The 13,410-nt window shown below is 37.5% G+C and overlaps 1 protein-coding gene across 1 annotated transcript in view; it reads left to right on the forward strand.

The window, feature by feature from the left end:
- Nucleotides 1-8,631, forward strand: part of RPS6KA3 (ribosomal protein S6 kinase, 90kDa, polypeptide 3) — a 31,316-nt gene extending 22,685 nt beyond the window's left edge. The window contains exons 13-18 of the mRNA XM_010146158.1: nt 1,061-1,219; nt 4,084-4,245; nt 4,446-4,522; nt 5,577-5,694; nt 6,598-6,738; nt 7,919-8,631. Coding sequence (XP_010144460.1) covers nt 1,061-1,219; nt 4,084-4,245; nt 4,446-4,522; nt 5,577-5,694; nt 6,598-6,738; nt 7,919-8,041 — 780 coding nt within the window. The 3' untranslated portion in view covers nt 8,042-8,631. The remainder of the gene's footprint in view (nt 1-1,060; nt 1,220-4,083; nt 4,246-4,445; nt 4,523-5,576; nt 5,695-6,597; nt 6,739-7,918) is intronic.
- The last annotated feature ends 4,779 nt before the right edge of the window (nt 8,632-13,410 follow it).

Consider the following 13,410-nt stretch of genomic DNA (forward strand, 5'->3'; position numbering starts at 1 on the left):
CTCTTCCTCTTTTTTTATTTGGTGAGAAAATAAATCCTTTTCGTATAGCTCAGAGCACAAGAATTCCTAAGGTTAGAACTTTAGTAGCCTGTATTTTCCAGGTAACTTAAGACAAGGAAACTGAGGTGAAAACTCTTGAAATTAGCCAACCTCTTTTACCACAACTTGGATAATTGCTTCTGCTTAAACACAAACAAGTTTTCATTTCACATGTGTTACTGAAGGAAACAATTCCAACATCACCATAAAAGAAATAGGTTGAATTAATAATAGTTAACAGAGTCTGTATAAGGTTTTGCTAGAGAAGAAACCACTTTCTGGATTAAGTTAAAATCTCAAGAAAGTGCAACTGAAATCAAACGATTAAGTATACCTTAGAACACGTTTCAGAATAGTTCAGTCTGTAGTGCCCCCTGGTGATAAATTCCCAACTTGTTTCCCTGTAAGATAAAAGCCATGTAAAAATTAAGAAATTTTCTGTGACTAGAAATAAGGGCTAAAATACACATATTTTATTAATTTTAGACTTTGGTACAGGCTTTATGTGCAGAGAAATGTAACAGTTGTGGGCTTTTATCATAGCAGCTTTGTATGCATTAACTTCAGTGTTTACAGAGGCTATTTGAGATAAACTTTTTTCTTTTCCTGAATGTTCAGTTTGAATGATCTCTGTATTTGTATTTGGGTGCAGTAATTGCTTCTCGAATTAGTTCTTGTTTTGCCTTAATTAGTGTCCTTTACCACTTAATTTCTCCCATGTCTAGTTTATTTGTTTCAGCAAAACTGTGTGGGGAAAGCTACATGTTATTCATCCTTTTTTGTCTTTAAACATTTACATGCCATTAGTTTTATGTTATTTCATTATTGTGCTGCCTTTTTGTAGAAAGTTTTGTGTTCATTTTTGAAGATGAACAATGTTTATTGTGTGGCCTGAGAAATAGGGGGGAAAATAATGGAAGAAAACAGCTTGTGGACACACTTACACTATCTGCCTGCATTTCACAGGAAGACAGCAAAGAATAAATATTTTGAAGTTTACATCTTTATGTACTTTTTGCAGGTGTATGATGATGGAAAATATGTATATGTAGTAACAGAACTTATGAAAGGAGGAGAACTGCTGGATAAAATTCTTAGGCAAAAGTTTTTCTCAGAACGAGAAGCTAGTGCTGTTCTGTTCACGATAACAAAAACGGTTGAGTATCTCCATGCACAAGGGGTAAGTTTTCAACTCTGCTAAAATGCTTATAGATGGTAATATTCTTTTCCTGCAGAAGTATAAACCCCTGTCTTGATTTCAACACAAATTCCTGGTGAAGGGTAATTATTTACCAAAACTTACGTAACTACCACAAAGAAGAACATATCAAGATATGAGTTATTTTCATAATAACGTATGAAAACATCAGCTGCACAGATGACATCATGACGGAGATGATGCAACTGTTTCTGCTGTTCATGCAGTTTGTCAGTAGCTCTGTGGAATATGCAGGTAATGAGTATTTGCGAGGGTATGGAGGATGTAAGCCAGGAGGAAGTGGTAGGACCAGTGCTATTCCTTAGCCATGGAACCTCATGTAATTTCAACCCCATCCTGTGACAAGACCCTGAAAATTAATTTTCCACTTATCACACTTGTAATATCTTCCACTTCTTGATTTTGAAAAACATGGTTTATCACTTGTAACTGCTGTGCCATAGGGTCAGGAAGATGTAGTGGCCTGTTAGGAAAAAGAAAATTAATACTTCAGGAAGCACTTTGAAGATAGAGAAGGCCAGTGTGACAATTGCATGACAAGAATGACAAGCTGTGCTGCATTTTAAAGTAAACAGGTTGCATTTTTAAGCAAGGAATGAAATCCTCCTCTTCAGGGTAAGCAATACTTCCAACACTCACCCAAACAATTCTGAAAGTATTAGGGCCAGCATATAACAAATAAAGGTTGGCACAGTAGACATCATAAAAAGGGTTAACAAGAAGTGCAATGTCATCTTGGAGCAGAATAGTTCTGCGTGCTGGTAGATGATTGAGACTGACAATCAAAAAACATGATGTGAAGAAATAAAGAACTGAAACATACTACATGTTTTTCTCTCTTCTGTAGTTCTAAAATAAAATGTTATTTCTGTGCAAAATACTGATGTAATCTAAACAATCTGACATCTTTTTAAAATTCACCTTTGTGAAAGCAACTTAATACAGGAAGGTATTTATTCTTTGATATAAACGTTCTGATTGCTTAGGAAGTAGCATTTGGATTTGAACTAGGCTGTTACACTTACTTTTCCTCCAGTTAAGTACTGCTTCCCCTTCTTCCAAAAAAAAAAGTACAACTCAAGCAGAACTGGTTTTAGAAAGTCTGTCAAATCCCCAGCTCTTTGCTGCTTCCATTGCCCACCTCTTCCTCTCTAGCTCTACTAGTGTCTGTTTGAAGAAAAAAAAAAAAACAAAAAAAAAACCCAAAAAAAAAAGTACAACTCAAGCAGACTGGTTTTAGAAAGTCTGTCAAATCCCCAGCTCTTTGCTGCTTCCATTGCCCACCTCTTCCTCTCTAGCTCTACTAGTGTCTGTTTGAAGAAAAAAAAAAAAACAAAAAAAAAACCCAAAACAAAAAAACACCCACCACCAACTAGAATGTAACTTGGGGGGGTTGGGGGGATTCTTCTGCCTGTTGGAGCATTAAAGGATGTTTCATTATTACTTAGAGAAAATGGATTCTAATCTATCTAAATATCAAAAAATTAGGGCTATCAGGATCCAGTTCCCTGACACAGTGACCTTCTCAAGCCAGGATGTTCCCCGTAACATCTACTGTTCCAAATGAAATTCTTTAATGTAACTTGTATATTTCATCTCCCTAGGTGTCCATAATTTTAGGCATTTGTTTTATTAAATCTGAGAATTACAAAGTATTTGCATGCTGAATAAGCCTGTACTTACTGCGTTAAATGGCTTTACAATCTGCAGACACTCTGCAGTCTTTTACCTCTTGGTCTGACATTACTCGCTCTGCTGAAACACCACCAGCTTTCTGAAGGAGTCCATAGAGCTCCCGATTCTGCATATCACTTACTTGCAGGAGTTTTGGATTTTCTTCTCATTCTAATATGATTACCTTCTTGAAATACTTCACCACAATGACTTCCATTCAAATGTAACCATGAAAAGCTGTGTTTAATATTAAATCAAATACATAGGACAATCAGGGAGATAAAGGCCTTCATAGCAGTTTTATTTAAATATTTAAAAGAGGATGTTTAGACCCACTCTACTGACTTACCGTAGTGCATACCCTTTTCTTTACAGAGAGCAAAGACTCTAGAGGCTTTAGGTTAATTTGTCTTCTGAAGACGACGTAACAGGTCATCTGGTTTTGAACACTGGCCTTCTGTATTCCAGGTTTTATTAAGGCTTGTTATAGCATATCTTTAAATTAAATCAGATTAGATGCATTCTGCCTGAATTTCAGCAGCTTATAACATTTTTAAGCATTTTACATCTCAAGCCCCTACAAAAACACCCACTTGGGAACCAGTACAGGCTTTTTTTGACATGCCAGTCCATTTGGAGAATAGCTCTTTGATATTTTGTTATTTTTTGGCAGAACTGTATTAATCAGGGCTTAAATGTTGGCACCGACATTAATTCAGATTATCTGAACGTAGAGGGTTACTCCAGCAGTAACTAGTGTGCGGTTACCAAGTACAATGGCACATCAGCAGCTATGGACATCTGTAAAGGTGCTTCTAGCCAGAGGTTCTGATTCAAGAGTCTGGTAGGTATGCGTGTTAAAAATAAGCAATGCACATACTCACCTATTAGAACTAGACATCGGGAATTGTCTGTACGAATAAATTAGAGGTAAGTGGGATGTCTGGAGGGGGCTTCATAGTTAGAGTTTCCAAGTTAGAATTGTAGTTTTCTAGACTCCGCTGGACATCAGAATACTGCAGCTGATGTTAGGAGCTGGAAAAAAAACTTTTTGCTGATAGAAAATTTTAAATGAAGTAGCAGAATTGATAATTATAATATAAATCCTTTCATACGTTTAGCTTATTTAGTGGTTTCTTTTACTTTTTTAGGTTGTTCATAGAGACCTGAAGCCTAGCAATATCCTTTATGTTGATGAATCTGGTAATCCGGAATCAATTAGAATTTGTGATTTTGGCTTTGCAAAACAATTGCGAGCAGAAAACGGTCTCCTGATGACTCCATGTTACACAGCAAATTTTGTTGCGCCAGAGGTAAATACCAGGATAGCTTATATGCCTTCATTTATTTTGATGGGGTTTTTTTGCTAGTTGGGTCATTGTTTCATTCCTCTGTAACAAGCAAAATCACTTTGCAAACACTAAAAATTTGCCATGACACTATTTTTGTGGCATAATAAAAGCATTTTTAAGTATTCTTGTTGTTTCAGAAAAAAAATATTTGTCTCCCTCAGGTTCTGAAGAGGCAAGGTTATGATGCTGCATGTGATATATGGAGCCTCGGTGTTCTACTTTATACTATGCTTACTGGGTAAGGGTAATTTTAGTTGTAGAATAGCAAACCAAAATAAACAAAAACAATAATAAAAAGAAGCCCACTGTTGAAGATGTTTCTCTTGAGGCACTGATTAATCTCAATTTTGGCTTCAGTGGGGTTAAAATATGCTTTGGCTTTAGCAGAATCCAAGTTTGCAGGGACTGATATGAAAAATTCTCGGCTTCTCATGTCCCATCTATTTTAGGTGTTTAACTTCTGCTTTATGGTGATTTAGGAGTAAGAATTGATAGTTTCATGTGAAAATTAGCTGATTAAGCAGCATCAGTGTTGAAGGAAATATATGTTGCGAATGTAATTGCAATGCATTGAAGCCAGATTGTGTGCAAAATTCAGCCACTGGATAGTTCGAAGTGATGGAGTTAGGATATAAAAAGCGCAACAGAAATTAATTGTATAAAAGATGATGAATAATAAATTCAACTATAGTTCCACAAGTTCAAAAGATAGTTGCTATTGCACCTGCCAAATGGATTATCTTTTTATGCTGGATTATTCAGATTGCTGCTTTGGTTAAGAGTTAACATCATCAGATATTTTGGTGTTTTGAAATAAATAAGTGACAAACATTTGTTTTTAAATATCTCTCTTTTGGTTGTGGATATTCTGGTAGCAGCAAGAATGATTAGTGAAGCAAGGAAAATTGCTGCATCTTCCTTCCTCTAGTATCAAACCAGCATTAATTCTTTTTCAGAGAAGTCTTCGTGTTTAATTTTGTAACAGGTGGTTTAATACTTCACAAAAATACAAAGGCTTAAAGAATACTTTCGGTAATTCAGGAGCCACCAGTACTTAGACTGCTGTAGGAAAAATCTGGCTTTCAGATGCGATAGGAAAGCAATACATAAAGAACAGATCTGTAGTCAGTGCTGTGCATTTTCACATGTGAAGGAGAATTTCTTTTTACAGCTATTTGACTATCTGCCTATAATTATGTTGAAATTGCTGAATATTATGAGCAAATTTATAATGAGTATTTTCAGGTCCAGGTTATGAAACTTATTAACATTGAAATTGTTTGGTTAAATAGCTACACTCCTTTTGCAAATGGTCCTGATGATACCCCAGAGGAGATTTTGGCCCGAATAGGTAGTGGAAAGTTCTCTCTCAGCGGTGGTTATTGGAATACTGTTTCAGATACAGCAAAGGCAAGTGTAATTGCTTTGTCCTTTGGGGAGGGAGAAATGGATTGCAATGTAACATGTTGTTTATAATGTGTATGTTATATCATATATGATCAGGTAAGTGTCAGCCATTGTTATTTTAAAATACTGATCTGGTCCTATATATGCCTAGAAGTTTGTTTTCTATTTACGATCCTTTCATGTTTCAACATTCACTTGCATGTAGGAAGAAAAACAGGTGTATATGGCGTGCCTTGTACTATACTAGTTAACAACTGTCCTTAGAAATATAGTGTATTTTCTCAGTATTCACACACACGTGCAATCATCCACGATGCTGTAGTAAAACTTCATGTGGAAGCGTAACATTCAAAAGTCATACAGATAGTCTAAATGAGGATAACAACTTGTGAAACAACTGTGAAAGGTGTTTGAGAGGGAAAAATAAAAGTATAAGCAACATGAGTTTAGAGGGGATGAGGTGAAAGTCACAAAGGTTACGTATATGGCCTCCAACTTGCACAGTTGCTGAAAAAGTGTTAGACATGGGGAAGTCATGCAAACGAAAGGATCATATCTATTTTCTTAATTGTTCCTTTTTCAATACTCATTTCCTATGTATCTGCTATTTGTTGTGGCTAAAAATAAAATACCGGTATTGTGGGGCCTCTACTCTAGCCCAATGTGCATACTTCTATATTTGTGTATTTTGCCTCGCTTAATTAGATCCCTTCCTGTTGTGTTACCAAACATCACTTAAGTCACATAATTAACACAGTGTTAACACTGATGAGCAGTTTTTCTGCTGTCTCAAACTGACACTACGAATGTGTTTTGGTACTACTAAAATCTTCAGCTTTAAACTATAATCTGTTTTAAAGCTGAAGTTTTACTGTTAGTTGCATTGACTCTGTGTATTATTGACAGGACCTTGTTTCAAAAATGCTTCATGTTGACCCACATCAAAGATTGACTGCAGCACAAGTTCTCAGTCACCCCTGGATAGTTCACTGTGACCAGCTGCCTCAATATCAGCTGAACAGGCAGGATGCTCCCCATTTAGTGAAGGTAAGTAGAAATTTGTTCAGCTTGGGTTTTAGTCAAAATTAGTGTAAACAGAAGGATTTTTTTAAAAGTTACTGTAGCATGTCTTTGCTCTAAATACGATTTTAAAGTTGTTATGACTGGAAGTTGCACTAAGCTGTAATGTGAACTTATAATATTTAATAGGGTGCCATAAGAACTCACTTATGGAGAATAAGTCTAATACATTTGAAAAAGACTTAAGCTTCAAACATAAGAAAATTTATTGGACTTACACTTGGAGGCTTAACTGCCTTAAGAAACCAACACAGAAGACATCATTCTTCTGACAGTGAAAAATGTTGTCAGGTGATTGTAGAGGAACTGAAAAATAGTTTGGCTGATTTTACAATTCAGAGGAGGTTAATTGTCAGTGACTTAAAGAAAACAGTATACTTCATGATCACAGCGTAAGTTAAAAAGAAGTAAAAAGATGGTGTTAATTAATATAGTATCATACTGTTCTGCACTCTGTCTAAACATCATCTGGTTTTGACCCTGATAAACTTTTTTGATTTCTCTCTGCTTGTTCAAAATGAAAATAATCAAATTTACTTCTCTGTACTCCACCCTGTCTTCGGTCCTACATCCAAGAATCTCTGTCAAGTGACATAACAGAGTTCTGAAGAATATAGTTAACAGTCTGAGTCAGCTATGAGAAGTCTCTAGCATCGAAAAACACAAGTGGAAGGAGGGGGAAGTTCTGATCCCATGGCTCACAGTTACCTGCATTTTTTTTTTTTTTAGTAAATCTTCATGTGCTGAATAAAGTAGGCAGTTTTTTAAATATTAGGTTGAAAAATGAAATGGTTATATAAATGATAAGCAGAGACAGCCTACTGGTGGGATTTTATTTTCCAACTATGTCACAAAGCATGGAGAGAGAACTTAATTTAGCAATCTAACCTATATCATCTGGGTTTGGGTTTGGCTTTCTGAGCAAGGTAAAATTGCTTTAGATTGATCTGAAAAGTATTCATTACCCTAAAAACCATTCACTCCCAACACTGCTGGTATTTGAGTAATGTAGTGGTGTCTTTCTTGTTTTGTAGATGAAGGTAGACAGGAAGTTAAAACCCCTTCAGAATCTCTGGTGCTTCGTGCTGTGTGATCTGTAGTGTGTGCATCAGTCACGACATTCTCTGTTTCTCACTCTGCCCCACAGGGTGCAATGGCAGCAACTTACTCTGCTTTGAATCGTAATCAGTCACCAGTTTTGGAGCCAGTCGGCCGTTCTACTCTTGCTCAGAGGAGAGGTATAAAAAAAATTACCTCAACAGCCCTGTGAAGTGACCTCAGCCAGACCTCTGGTACCATGGCATAAGATGATAGCACAAATTGTGGCGACAAGTAGCACATATCTGACAGATACCTGCAAGCACACTCTGTCCCAGCTGGTACCTATAATGCTGCTGCTCCTGCTGCTGCTCCTGCTTTCATCTGTTCTCGCTTTAAACTGTTGATGGCAAGTTACTGATCTTACTGGAGCTTCAAATGGAGTGACGAGTGGAAACACAATTAAAATGATCATGTTCACAATTGAATAAACCAGAAGAATTATGAATGCCACCTCTGTCAAAAATACACTGAATAAAGCACTCTGCACCACATAGCATTATTTTTATAAGGAATATTTTTCGTCCCCTAAGATATTCTTTGTTACAGGTAGAGACGGACAGTTTATGTTAAGCACTTAGCTTAAACAATCTGTTTATATTAGCACTATATACTTTGTGCCATCCAACATTTTGTATGTTTTTGTAAACAGTTCACAAGCAGTACATTTCCGTGCTGTTTCTTTAACGTACACATGCCTTGTTTTACTTAAAATATTATTAATCATTTTGACAGATAAGTCTGATTAAACAGTTCACCTGGGTTAATCAGTATTGTTGGACAGCTCTAAAAGAAGCCTGACTGTTAAACAGCTATTGAATGTAATACTATGGATATGTATTTCTCCTTGCCTATGTCTTTTCTACATTTCCATATTTTGACGCTGCATGTCATGTTATGAAAATCAGGAGACTGTTTATAGTATTCAAAACTTAAACAGTGGAACTCTCATCATATACTGTCTATAGAATAGGTAATATAACCCAGAGAAAAGATAATTTGCTCCATAGTCCACTTTGTCTTTTGTTATTCCTCCCCTCCCTTTTATTCTCTCCCATCTTATCTCTGGACTCAGGAATCGTTGCTAAAAACTTTCTGATAAAGGACATTTCTACGTTGTTTTTTCTTATAATCCATTGTTAATATTTTATCTCTAGTCTGTGACTTTTGTTTAAGCTGCAAAGGATTTTTCAGTGAATGTTGACATTATAGAAGAAAGGCAACACTGAAGATAAAGCAAAACACTTTGTCCACTAATAAGCAGAAGCCTGCAAAAAGAAGGTTTAAACTGCATTCATTGCGGCTGCAAAACTGATGGTTCTAATGTTCTGTCAGTTATTTTCTGATAAATTTACCTGACATCCAAAACAAAACAAGAGAGTCATCCAGATCTGCCAGGGTGTTTAGAAAAGGGTCATTATAATATACTATGAAAATAGTATTGTCCCAGTCAGGTAAAACAAAGCTGTTCAGAGTGAGTGTCCTCGCTTTTCCCCCAAGTTTGAAATGAGGGTGAAAACCTCATTTTAAATATTAATATAAACTTCTAGTACTCTTGGCCTCTTGGCACCTTAAGTAATTAAGGGCACATCTTGATGGCTAGTTTTGAAAGATCAAATTGCCCACATGAGAAGTTGCACTGGAATGTGTTTTGAATTCATCAAAATGATATGCTGTGTCAACTCATTCCAGATATGAAAATGGCTTTTGAGAATTTCAGCTTTGATAAGTATGGATCTGGGTGAGCAGCTCTATATGCACAACACAGTTTAAAAAATAATGGTGCAATTTTTCTGTTTTGCATAAGAAGGTATTTTCTTTAGTGGTATTAAATTTCTTTTATGGTGATAATTTGCTAGTTACCCTGAAATTATCAGAGGTTTGTTGAAAGGGAGAATCATCTTTGTGACACCACAGATTTGCTCTAAGTGAATGTGAATGTTCCTCCTGCCACAAGTTTTTCAGAGTTCCTTGGAGAAGCTTCCTTTGTTAGACATGTAAAGGATCCCACTTTTACTGCCCTTAAAAATCTGTTAAATAATTAATCCATTATATAATTTTTAAGGAATTGGTTCTGTGAACAAGGATTCTTAAGTTACCATAGATAGCAGAAATTTGACCTCACAGCTCTTCCAAGCAATTAGTGGTTTTCCCTTATTTGGTGCACTGACACTTCCTGTACAGATGCATCTGCTCTTCCTTCAAGAAACGTCTTTAACTAGAGGCAGCAAAAGGCCATCTTAATTTTTCTTTGACAGTGTCTGCAGTTCCAGAGGAATTTATTAAAACCTTACCTTTCAGAAACTATTTTCAGCTCTATGAGAGATTGTAAGTCAGGCTTATCAAAATATAAAAACCACACTTTCTGGAGTGGCTTTTACATGTGTTAACCTGGAGGTTCTCCTGTCTAGTCAGCAAACAGGATTTAAACCTGATGCAGCTGCAGGAAAGGGCTGGCAGTACTTTGTAGAGTGTCAGTGACAGCAGTTCAGTTCAGGAAGGAATTTCTCCTGTGTTCTCAGAGTGTATGTACAGGTGTAGGTACCTGGCAAAGAACAGACCGGAAGAAGGAAATGTTAAGCTGCTTCACTACTGGTAGCGTCTGTGGTAAAATAATGTAAAAGTATGTTCGGTAGTTTTATTTTAGGTGGCCTGCTAGGTTTTATTTTGTGGTACTCGGGCTCATTTGTCATTGGCTAAACAGTGAAGCAAAGTTAACTCTTACATTTTTCTCAAGTGAGCTGTTACTTTAGTCTATTTTAAGTTACTTTCTCAGCCAAGGTATAAAGGTCCCATCTGTGCAGGCAGTATATTTTACAGGCTACACTTCGATGGTTTTATGTACCTTACCTCCTGTTTTGGATCCGTGTTCACAACTTTCACGTTTATTTTTATGTTTTTGTAGCTGCAGTTGTCAGAAGCTCTAAAGAAACCCACATAATGCTTCTTTGAATCTCAGCACCTTTCTATTAGAATGTGAGTATATATGACACACTGAGTAAATTCATTGCTGCGCTGTGTCTCGATCTGCACGGCACAGCAGGTGACTCTAGGATACTGAGTCATAGATGATAAAAAAAGGAGAACCGTAGGTACAGGTGAATTTTCTTGATGTAGGCCACAGTTTAATTTTTTTTTTAGTGTGAAATTACCACTTACTGTGCTTGAGAACATGAGAAAACACCAGGAAGAGCTGCAATATTCCTTAAACATCATCTATATTCAGTCAGGGCAAAGTTCTTTATTCATAATCACTCTTAACATTGAATGAAACTTACAGGGAGTTTTTCAAGAGAATATTTAAAACTTTTTTCTAAAGATACAAGGGCGTAAGAAAACAGATTTATGTGTCTGGGATTTTTTTGTGTGTTTTGCTTTTGTAAATGCGGTGTACCACCTAAAGCTGTGCTTTTCTTTTATTGGAAGGAAAGGATGCGAAGTATGCTGGTCCTTAGTAAGCAGCCATGGTTAATAGATGAATTTTAACGTATGAAAATGATGTAAATGATTAGCTTTATCTTGATACTCTTGACCTAATCAAAGGGAAGGTGTACTTATGAGGGATGTAATTATTTTGCAACCTAGCTGGGGGAGTTGGGGGGAAGTCTACTTAAAACGTTTTTAAAAAATGACAAAATTACAGATAAGATATTTTTCTACAATTCTATACAATCGTACTTTATACTAGTTTTCTCAGCATGGCATGGAAGTGACTCTAAGGTACTGTTCCAGGAAATCAGTGGTATTGTACCTTTTGTAGACCATTACAATAGCATCTGTTAGATGCTTGGCACTGCTGTCATAGAACTGAAATGCTAGTAAAAAAAAATAAATTGTACTGAATACTTTAAATGATTGTTTTATTCAGAGTCTGATCTAGGAAATGTTCCAGTCATGCTATTAATGTGTAATTAGAACTGTTCCAGACCTAACTATGAACAGTTCTGGAAAGATACCATTGCTTGTACTCCTGTCTAATGGCAGGTTTTGTAGTCTTCAAAAGAAATTGAAATTTCTACTATGAATAAACTTTCAAACATCTTTAAAAAGTGGTTTTTTGGTTAATCATTTGTTCTGCCCTGTTATAAAAGTTGTTGCTTGTTCATCACTAACACTGAACTATACTTGCAGCATATGAAGTTTGCATTTCATAGAATAAAATCGTGGAATGCTTTGGGTTGGAAGGGACTTTCAAAGACTCATCTAGTCCAAGCCCCCTGCAGTGAGCAGGGACATCTTCAACTAGATCAGGTTGCTCAGAGCACCATCCAACCTGACCTTGACCACTTCCAGGGATGGGGCATCTACCACCGCTCTGGGCAACCTGTGCCAGTGTTTCACCACCCTCAGGGTAAAAAATTTCTTCCTTTTATCTAGTCTAAATCTTCCTCCATTCAGTTTCAAACCATCACCCCAAACCAGGATCCCTTGTCCTGTCACAACATGCCTTGCTAAAAAGACTGTCCCCGTCTTTCTAGGAGGCCCCCTTAAACATTCAAAGGATGCCCAGAGCCTTCTCTTCTCCAGGCTGAACAACCCCGCTCTCAGCCTGTTCTCAGAGCAGAGGTGCTCCAGCCGTCTGATCATTCTTGTGGCCCTCCTCCTAGGGTTTTTAAATAAGCAAGTGTTTGTCAGTTAAAATGTCACTGTATTACAGCACATTTAGTCAAGTCGCTACTAGTGAGGTAAACAGGGAGCTGAAGGAAAGACGCTTGTATTCAGCTGATGCCATAGAACCAAGAACAAGAACAATATGCAAGACTTCTAATGCCCGCTGAAGACTCCAGTCAACGGTGAAGTACAACTTAAAGGGAGGCTGCTAAATGATCCTTGAGATGCTTCCATTGCTCTGGATGTGGAAAAGAGGCATATCTGATAATTAATATTCTAATTTTTCAAATGTTTATGTCCTTAAGTACTCCATAAAGAACATGCTCGTGTGTTTCAGCAGCTCCCGTAACTTGGAAGCATACAAGGGTAATTCTTTTGAGCCTTGAAACCTGGAAGAGATGGAAGATACTTTAAAGTTTGCATAGTTATGTAAAATTTACTGTAATTGTGATAGAGAATACGTGAGGAATGTAACCAGAGGTCTTGCCAAGCGCACCCAAGCAAGCTGCAAGGAGGACGTGAGGAGAGGTTTGGAGCCGGGCAGAACTAAGCGCAACAGGGCCCGGGGCTGTGTGTTGCCCTGTGCTTTACCCTGCCTGTCTAAAACCATTTTAAAATGAACTTTCGAGTAAACTAGGTACCGTACAAACCCTGAGGAGCTCTCTGGAGAAGGAGAAAAGGGGGGCGGATAACACGGGATCCCGATGACACCGTGACACCACCTCACCTTGCCTCAGGCTTTCCCGGGCGCGCACCCTCCCGTGTGTAACCGTTTATCACTGGAGTTCGTAACAACGTCGGGTTTTGAGCCCGAGAGGTGCGAGGTTTCCCCCGCGCTCACAGGGCAGAGGCGCGACACGTCCTGCTTCTCCTCAGAACCCACCGCACCGCGTCCCGGCCATCCCCGTGGGCTGCCGGCGGGGCGCGGCG

Source organism: Buceros rhinoceros, unplaced genomic scaffold (genome assembly GCF_000710305.1).
Source record: "Buceros rhinoceros silvestris isolate BGI_N320 unplaced genomic scaffold, ASM71030v1 scaffold11392, whole genome shotgun sequence".
Taxonomy (NCBI): Eukaryota; Metazoa; Chordata; class Aves; order Bucerotiformes; family Bucerotidae; genus Buceros; species Buceros rhinoceros.